The sequence below is a fragment of the Enhydra lutris genome, unplaced genomic scaffold (assembly GCF_002288905.1).
Source record: "Enhydra lutris kenyoni isolate GAN:26980312 unplaced genomic scaffold, ASM228890v2 scaffoldscaffold66, whole genome shotgun sequence".
In the NCBI taxonomy this organism is placed as follows: Eukaryota; Metazoa; Chordata; class Mammalia; order Carnivora; family Mustelidae; genus Enhydra; species Enhydra lutris.
The window spans coordinates 12,315,730-12,325,370 of record NW_019154150.1 but is presented as its reverse complement, the minus strand read 5'-3'; the positions used below and the strand labels follow the sequence as shown (position 1 = coordinate 12,325,370).

Genomic DNA, 9,641 nt, shown 5'->3' with positions numbered 1-9,641 from the left:
TCAGGTCCCACCCTGGAAAAAACATTCCCAGGGTTACCATCCATTTACATTTAAATCTATTTTTTTGAGAGTACACACAAATGGGGGGTGGGGAGACAATCTTAAGCAGACTCCACACCCATGGGGCACTATGCCACAACCTCTGAGATTATGACCTCAGCTGAAATCATGGGACGCTCAACAGACTGAGCCACCCAGGCACGCCTAACTCTATTTTCAGAACAGCTATTCCTTTTGCAAAAAGGAAGGATAACTCTCAAGTAAGAAGCACTATCTTTTATCTAAAGTGGGCTTTAGAAGTAAAACAGAAGTCAAGACCTGAAGTAATCTCAGGTATTTCTTGATCTGGAATGCGAAATAAACAGAGATGGACACGACTTTTACAAACTGTTTATTTTCCGTCAACCTTATTTCCATTTTGTTTGCCTCTGTGGAAGAGCAGCTTAAGACCACTCAGTGGTTGTTCCTACCCATTCAGTGGCCTGAGCAGTGGGAGCTGCAGACCAGTCTTCAGTGGCCGGTTGGGCGCTCCAGTCTTCTGTTAAGGAAACACCAAGAAAACATAATCAGCCCCACTCCCACCAACACTGGGCCTTGATTTCTACCAAATACACACTTCAAGGGTCAAACACCCAAGGCGAGACCACTTCAAAACCACCCGTTCTTAGTGCAGCTACAGTGCATTGGGATGAGAACCTTTCAGTGCAAATATACAGCTGTGGAGATCCTTTAAAAGTTAGATTAAGAATACCAAAAACGCGAACCACGGATCACGACACATACCAGTAGGGAACTGCTGAATAGGCACAGAGGGCACCTGCACGCCTTCAGACCAGTCTGCAACTTCAGGCTGAGTAGCCGTGAACTCAGGAGCTGGAGCCGTCCATTCACCCTGGAATTCTTCCTTGGTCACAGCCTTTTCAGCAGCAGCCTGCTCTTCCTTTTCAATCTGGTTAAGGGGGGAAAAATGTTTATAGAAACAATTTTATGTCAAAGAAGCAGACCAAGATGTCTGATTTGCTTATGTAACCACATGCCTTTGTGGAGGAAGCTCACCTCTTCAGGATCTCTGTAGAAGTAGAGATCAGGCATGACCTCCCACGGGTGTTCACGGGAAATGGTGCCACGCATGCGCAGAACTTCCCTGGCCAGCATCCACCACATCAAACCCACTGAGTGAGCTCCCTGCAAGAGCGCCAGGTTAAGAAATGACACTTGGGTCATCCCCAACAGCATGCACCTCCCACCAACGTGTTCCATCATCTAGACCTTTAGTACCAACAAAATAGACATGTCTTACACTGGTATTAAAACATCTCTTTGGATGATTCTTATGTGGAATCAAGACTTTGAGACTAGTAAACTGGACCAATTTGAGCTGTATGCAACCCACCTTTTTAGGACCTTATAGCAGGATTCACCAAGTTGCTCTGAAAATCGAAAAGGTCCAGTAATGTGAGAAGTCGAAACAGTTAAGAAATATGGAGAAAAGCAGAAGAAAACACAGACCATTTAAAAAATGATTTCTCCTTAAAGCTCTGACACATCTGAATTATACTTGTAGCAAGAATTACTATCAAACTCCACTCATTGGGCCAGAGACCCTTGTGGTGTTAGCGAAAAGACTTGCCCCTCGTGTAGCACACTACCTACACTTGTGAGTTCATCGGCCAGCCAGCAGCCTCAACTCCAAGCTCTAACAATGTGCAGAAGAATGCCCAACTGTTTCAAGAGTATTCACTCTTGAGGCTCTAGTGTATGTCCTAACACTGTTACCTTGTTGTTGCAAGGGATGGCAATGTCCACATAGCGCAGAGGAGAGTCTGTGTTACATAGAGCAATGGTAGGCAGGTTAACATAAGACGCCTCTGTAAGAGGCTGGTGGTCAGCCCTGGGATCAGTAACCACGAGAAGTCTTGGCTCTCGGAAGGCTGCCTGGATCTGGTTAGTGAATGTTCCAGGAGTGAAGCGGCCAGCAATGGGAGTGGCTCCAGTTGCAGCAGCAAATTTCAGCACAGCTCGCTTAAAGAATTAACATCAAGAGTTAGCAGTGCTCCAGATATGGCATCACAGAACACTCTCAAGTGTCCCCATGCAGACACCCAGGTCTCTAAGCACCTGAAGGAGCCCACGAAGTCAGGAGACCTCCTATCTTCCCTCAACAATGAAAACACCAAAGCACTTCACACATCCAGCAATTCTGTGTGCTCTGTGCCACCTGAGACCTACTTACAGAACTAGGGCTCAGAAATGCTAAGCATACCCCACCCCCAAGCTCTCTGCCTGGAATGCTCTCCCCACTCTCAATCCCTGAGGGTACCTGTGGCTCACTGGCTTCCTCACATCTGCATGCTCCATGACCACACCACCTGGTTTCAAGAACCAAGAAAGCCACTCTTGTGAGTGACTTGGGCAGGTTATGCACATACTTCCAACACGGTCATGAAAATGAAATTCATCAATACAGACAACAAAACAGTGTCTGACATCAATAAGCACTTCCGTGATCTGGTCCAATTTCATCAGAGCTACCCTACATAAAGCAAGAATATACCCACTTTCTTTCCCTTCCCTTCTTTTTTATCTCCATAAAAACATTATTTCCTCCCTGGGACTAATAATACATTATAATTAAAACAAAACAAAACAAAATGTATTTCCTACATCCCTTCAGAAAAGCAGACTTGGTATTTTCCTGCTATATCCCAAACCCCTACCAACACTGCCTGGACCAATATAGATGCTCAGTAAATTTTTGCTGAGGGAAGAAGCCAGGAGAGCTGTCACCAAGTTCATTCTACAGTAGTAATTAAAAACTGTTTACCACCACGCACCAAACTTTAAATCCTGTCACAAGTCAGCCTCTGGGGAATAGCCCCCTCCACCGCAAAACACACCCTAAATCGTGGAAACCAGTTCTACCATCAACTAAGTAAGTACAAAAGAACCCATCTCACTACACAATTTATACACCTGTCAAAATCCAAGTCCAACATCTCTTTCAAATTAGAAATGGGCTGGGGCGCCTGGGTGGCTCAGTGGGTTAAGGCCTCTGCCTTCGGTTCAGGTCATGATCCCGGGGTCCTGGGATGGAGCCCCACATCGGGCTCTCTGCTCCGCAGGGAGCCTGTTTCCTCCCCTCTCTCTCTCTGCCTGCCTCTCTGCCTACTTGTGATCTCTCTCTGTCAAATAAATAAAAAAAAATCTTTTAAAAAAATAAAATTAGAAATGGGCTGACTGATACCCTTGCTAGAGCTCTTAATCTAGTGGACTCTTGAACACCAGTTTAAACCAGGCACGCCCACCTACATATTGACTTTTTTTTCCTTCACAGTACTTCAGAGTATTTTCCTTTCTAGCTTGTTTTTCCCTAAACCACAGTATATACTACATATACAAAATAAACTAATCGACTGCTTATCTTTTTTATTGGTGAGGCTTCTGAAGGTCAAGAGTAGGCTATCAGGGACGCCTGGGTGGCTCAGTTGGTTAAGCAGCTGCCTTGGGCTCAGGTCATGATCCCAGCGTCCTGGGATCGAGTCCCACATCGGGCTCCTTGCTCGGTAGGGAGCCTGCTTCTCCCTCTGCCTCTGCCTGCCATTCAGTCTGCCTGTGCTCGCTCGCTCTCTCTCTCCCTCTGATAAATAAATAAAATCTTTAAAAAAAAAAAAAAAGAGTAGGCTATCAGTAAAGTTTCTGGGGAGTCAAGTTAAACAGATTTTTGGTCATGCATGAGGTCGGTGCCCCTGATTCACGGTGTTGTTCAAGGGTCAACTGTAAATCAATTTTCGGGAAGTTCCTTAGTTTCCTCAACAGAGAAACAATCGCTAAAACAGAAATGGGGCAAAATACGCGTTTTGTCCCACTGGCCTTTAAAAAGTTACTTAGTGCTGGCAAAGATTCTTACTCTTAGAAGACCTGATGAGTCTTGGAGGACTAGTATCCTACTAGAAAACCAGTTTTCAAGAAGAAACTGAAGCTCAACAAACCACCAGATGCCAAGTATTATGTATACTGAAAACCTCGAATATTGGCAATTCAAGATTTGTAGAAGTAGTTAAATTATAGACTATTTTTATTTTCCTATACTTTTCCCTGCATCCCACAGTATCTGTAAGCTTATTTTTTATAATAAAAACCAAGTGTATCGTTTACAAACCTGGCCAGTATTCCTGGACGATATGACACTGACATCAGCTGGGTTTTCAATGGCAACAATGGCACGAGCTGCCAGCAGAAGCTTCTCCCAGGTTCTCTTCAGATTTATGATGTAGATACCTACATGACAGCAGAAGTTTTGTAACACCTGACCTAATTTGCGATTTATTTTCTTCTAAAAAAATTCAGTGTAGCAGAGAGTACTATCAAACTCCAGTCATAGAGGCAAGCTCTACTGGTGTTAGCGAAAATCCTGCAGTTTTTATAGCACACTTCCGACACTCACAAGTTCATGGGCCACGGCTGGCCTCAACCTTGAGCTTTAATAGTGTGCAGCCCTGACTCAGTAGACAAAGAGCATCTTTTTCTCTTCCTGCGTTAAGCCTCCCTCAGGTCCCCATATGGATTCCTCCTGCAAGTTCTCACCCACTTCCTAGTCTCTAGCCACTTTCCTTACAACCTGCCTCCAAGCCAAATTAACCCAAAACTGCTTTACAACATGCCACTCCCAAGTTTATGTCCTTCAGTGGCCTCTGAGCTGAAGCACTCCCTTGCCCAAGATGCCTACAAAGGCATCACAACCTACCTTTTCTTTTTCTAGTACCTTCCAAGCCGAACTGCTCCTTCCTATCTCCTGCTCTACTTTACTGTCAAAACTCAAACAAACCTGTGTCAGTACCTGTGAAATACAAGGCACTATAAAGATAATGAGCTTCCTCATCTTTGTATCTCGTAGCTCTTGCATGGAGCAACCCAAGTCCCCTAACCTATCAGTAGACATACTCTTAGCCTGGAGCCCAGAAAGCTTTTCTTCCCCAAACCACCAGAACACTGTTTTTAATTTTTTAATTTCTTTCAAGTTATCTCTATGTCCAACATGGGGTCAAACTCAAATGAGATCGAGTCTCATGCTCTACCGTGCCAGCCAGGCACCCCACTTTTACTTAGTTTTAAAGCTTATTTCCCAAATAGTGATCTGATTTCGTTGATTCCTTAGCTGGAATGCCCCTCTCCCCAAATCAAAGCAAGGACTGACCATCACTTTTCCTTTTGTAGATGTACTGTTCCATCTGGAAGTCAAGGTTGGTGCCACCTAAATGGGTTCCCGCTGCAAGGAATTTGAGGACATCCTCCTCCTTCATTTGCAGGACATCAAGGGCTCCGGACATTGTGAAAGTTTCCCGTTAAGTTACGATGGGAACCTAAAAAACAAGTTAACAATCCAGTCCTTTGCATTCCAGTGATTTAAGTGGGTAAGGGATCAGGTGTATTCTAACTACTCTTGAGAGCCATACAGCTTCACGGTTAAATGCAACCCAAGGACCACACCTTTCAGTTTACAGTCTACTGGGATGAGACGCAATACAACAGACAGATCCCACACATTATTAAACAACAGCACATCTTAATGAATGTGGAGATGGGAAAAACACCCAGATAATTAAGACGAAAATGGTGAATTGCCACTTAACACTCCAGAGTAACCCGGAATAAAGGTTATGGATGAGCAAAGGCAGCACAGAGGCAGACAAGTTTATTTTCAAGCAGACTGCAGGTGGGCGCTTCAGAATTATTTCTCTCTGGGGTTACAACGAACCTTCTGCAAAACCCTGCCAGAAATCTTAACACACGGTAAACTACCAGCCCAAACTGCTGCTGTGTATGTGCGCCGGGGCCTGAGGTCACGGCCGAGTGCCGGGGTCCGAAGCGATGGAAGCACGGTGCGCTGGCACGGCTTTCTGCAGCCCCGCCACCCAGCCGCAGGCCGGTGCGCACCCTCGCCCAGCGCCCCGGCTCCAGCACGACCTGCACGGGCTCCCGGGGCATTGTGGGAACTCGCGGGCCCGGGCCGGCCACGTGCGGGCTGCCGGAGGGAGGTGGAACGCGCCGGCAGGAGACAGACCCGCTCTGCCTGCTGGCTTCTATCCCCGTCCTCGCACCCCTCACTCCAGCAGGAAACTGTTCTGGTGACTTCTGGGGACGCTGGAGAACCCCACAGAGCACTCACACGAAACAACGCCGTATGGACCCTTCCCAGGGTAGCGCGGAAAGGAGAGGCGGGCGGAAATGACGCCCTTATATACTCCGCCACCAGCCAATGACAACAAAAAAGCCGAGCGGAAGGGCGGACGGGAGCTCTAGCCCGGAGGGACCGTTTGCGACGGCAGTGCTTTCCGGCGCCGCGGAGACGTTCCGCGCTGTGCGGCCGTCCCCACAGTACTTCGTCGGGAACGCGCGCCTACGGGCTTCCGGTGATGACGGTTTGAATTTTCGCGCAACGTGGGAGGGTTCCTGTCCTAAACTACAGTTTGCGTCCGTGGGAAGCTGTTGGACACAACGTGCCCAAGTACTCGACCAACAGAAGCTGGAGAAATTATTTTCATTCTTTGGAGAACAATTTGGCAGAACGTAATTCAGATTTTAAAAGTTGACTTTTCGGGAAATTTTCCTGAAAATATTAAAAGACTGTACAAATGGTTACAATTTTTTTTAAGAAGACAAGGAATATCTATCAATAGGTTATTAAAGTGTATTCTGTTCATATAGTACTATGCAGCCACTGAGGAATATTCAAAAGATAACGCTACGTACAAACAAGAATTGCAGGATGAGGGAGATTATTAAAAAAAAAAAAAAAAAAATCGAAACCCGTTCAACTGTACTTCAATTAAAAAGAAAAGGAGGGGTTAAGTCGGTTAAGCTGATGTTGGCTCTGGTCATGAGCTCAGAATCCTAAGAGAGAGCCCTGCTTAGGGCATGGAGCTTGCTTAAGATTCTCTCCCCTCCCTCCACCGCTCCCCAGGGAAGGGTCTCTCTCTGGAAAAAAGAAATAGTAATAATCGAAGCCCTATACGTTAAAATACGATTTAAAAAAACCTAAGATATTAAATTATATAGTAGTTTTCAACCTTGGCTGCACTGGAGAATCACTTGGAGAGCTTTTAAACATATGCTAAGGCTCAATTTTAAAAATCGATATTTAAAATTGAGGTATAATTGAGATAAAACATTTCAGTTGTACTACATAGCCTGTATATATTGTGAAATGATCACCACAATATACGTAGTTAACATCTGTCACCATCCAGGTATAATGTTTGTTTTTCTTATGATGAGAACTTTTACCCTCTAAGCTACTGTCAAATATTTAATACAGTATTAACTATAGTTGCCACGTTGTAGGTTACATTTCCAGAACTTAAAAAATCTGATTCTTAAAAGTAGCTACTAGATAATTTTAATGTGCAGCCAGGGTGAGAACCATTAATATACAAGTAGAGAAACTGGGTGAGTTTTTTCCTCCTCTCATTTTTGAATTTTTCCCCCTATTTTTGGTTTTCTATATTTTTTAAATTTTTTGAGGAACACAGGTTGTTTTAAACAGAAAACCCTATTACAGTTTTAAAAGCTGTATATATAGAGGGAATGAGGTAGGGTGCCTCAGTGGCTCAGTTGGTTAAGCTACTGCATTCAGCTCAGGTCTTAATGCTGGAGTCCTGGGATGATCTCACATTTCGCTTCCTGCTCAGCAGGGGGTCTCCTTCTGATCCTCCCCCATCTCATGCTCTCATTCTCTAATAAATAAGTAAAATCTTTAAAAAAAAAAAAAGGAAAGAAGTAAAAAAAATTAGCTATATGATAACAGAATGGATGGCTTTTAGGGGCAGTTTTCTGTCACTGCCTGACTTCTCTGGAGGGCCTTCTGGGACACTCCCAAGCCACCTTAGCAGCTCCCTCCCATGTGCACCCTCCAGTCCCAAGACTACTTCCTTTGTTACAAGGAGGACATTGTACTCTAATTATGTTTAGGTGTTTCTCAAAATAATATATTTGTCACAAATTAACTTTGCTCTTTTTTTTAAAAAGATTTTATTTATTTGACAGAACACAAACAGGAGGAGCAGCAGGCAGAGGGAGAAGCAGCAGGCTCCCCACTGAGAAGAGAGCCTGATGTGGGGATCATTCTGTATAGATCAGGATCTGTCCCCAGGACCCTGGGATCCTGACCTGAGCCAAAGGCAGAAGCTCAACCGACTGGGCTACCAAGGCAGCCCAATAACTTTGCTCTTGAGAACTCATCTATCTATCCTTGGCAAGGAAATGAGTTGACAAAGGTCCAAAGATAAACAACTGACTGTTGGCAGTAAACCACAGTGAGGAGCCCTTGCCCCAAGTGGCACTTGCGAAGAATATCTAGTATTCTTGCAGCCTCCCAGTCCTCTGTGCAAGTTTTTGCAACATTTTTTATTCATGCCCGTTTTTTAAAAAGATTTTATTTATTTATTTGAGAGAGCAGGGGGGAGGAGCAGAGGAAGAAAGAGTCCCAAGTAGATTCTGAGTTAAGCACAGAACCCAACAAGGGGCTCTATTTCATGACCCTGAGATCATGACCTGAGCCAAAACCAAGTCAGTCGCTTAACTGAGTGAGCCACTAAGGCATGCCTGCCTATTCATGCCCATTTTTAATAAATCCCAGAGCCTATCTTTTGCAAACTTCTGATTTCTGGGGTTCATATTTAAAAAGGAAAACTTGGGGTGCCTGGGTGGCTCAGTTCCTTGAGCTTCCAACTCTTGATTTCGACTTGTGATGAGTCTCTCATAGGACTGAGCCCCACGTCAGGCTCCACGCTCAGTGTACAGTCCTGCTTGAGGGCTCCTTCTGCCCCTCCCCCCTGCTTGCACACTCTCTAAAATAAATAATCTTTAAAAAATAATAAAAAGGGATGCTTGGATGGTTCAGTTGGTTAAGCATCTGCCTTCAGCTCAGGTCATGATCTCAGGATCCTGGGATCAAGTCCCGCATCAGGCTCCATGCTCAGCGGGGAAACTGCTTCTCCTTCAGCCTGCTGCTCCCCCTGCTTGTGCACTCTCTCTCCCTCTCTCTGGCAAATAAATAAATATATAATTTTTAAAATTAAAAAAAAATAGTAAGATAAAAATTTGGCTTAACTTTTTTTCCAAATATAGAACTGCGCTAAGGACTGTAGTCTTTTGGAGCTACACTTCACAAGACATTGAATGGCTAGGGGAACTTTTGTTCTGATTTACAACTAAGAGAATATGGGCCCTAGGCTTCAAGTTCACCTTGGGCACCTTCAGACTTCCTTCTCTAGGTGGACTTCCTCCTTCACCTGTAGGTCTGGTACCCAACTGTGCTACAGTCCTCTCCAGGAAGCTTACCTGCAGTGGCCCAAACAATGTTCCAAAATAACCGTTTCCTCCTTTGTCCCAAAGCTCTCATTCCCTTAGTAAAATGGTAGGTTTTTTCTGTCTATCAAAAGGATTCTGTCTTGCAACTTTCCCCTCTCACCTGGCACTTTTTGTCTTGCATTTGTTCATGTATTAGAATCTCAGCTTTGCCACATGGTTTGACTCTGAAGAAGTCACTTAACCTCTCTCAGGAAATAAGAGCTATTGCCTATTTCAGTTGTTGCTGTCCCCCAGAAATGAGCCCCTATGCCGGGAATCCTAGGATCACACAG

At 44.8% G+C, this 9,641-nt stretch overlaps 1 protein-coding gene across 3 annotated transcripts; it reads right to left on the bottom strand.

Annotated features, from left to right (window-relative positions):
• Window positions 1–374: 374 nt before the first annotated feature.
• LOC111158984 (ribosomal protein SA) lies at window positions 375–6,224 on the bottom strand. 3 transcript variants are annotated; one of them, XM_022521330.1, is made up of 7 exons: window positions 6,167–6,224; window positions 5,195–5,360; window positions 4,160–4,278; window positions 1,777–2,022; window positions 1,057–1,185; window positions 784–949; window positions 375–538 (listed from the first exon to the last, which is right to left on the bottom strand). In XM_022521330.1, exons 2-7 carry the CDS (start codon window positions 5,325–5,327, stop codon window positions 444–446), a joined length of 888 nt encoding a protein of 295 aa, XP_022377038.1. In that variant the 5' UTR covers window positions 5,328–5,360; window positions 6,167–6,224; the 3' UTR covers window positions 375–443. The 3 variants fall into 3 exon arrangements, with proteins under 3 accessions (XP_022377038.1, XP_022377040.1, XP_022377039.1); XM_022521332.1 differs by having other exon boundaries at window positions 6,062–6,173; XM_022521331.1 differs by lacking the exon at window positions 6,167–6,224 and having other exon boundaries at window positions 5,195–5,371.
• Window positions 6,225–9,641: the final 3,417 nt, after the last annotated feature.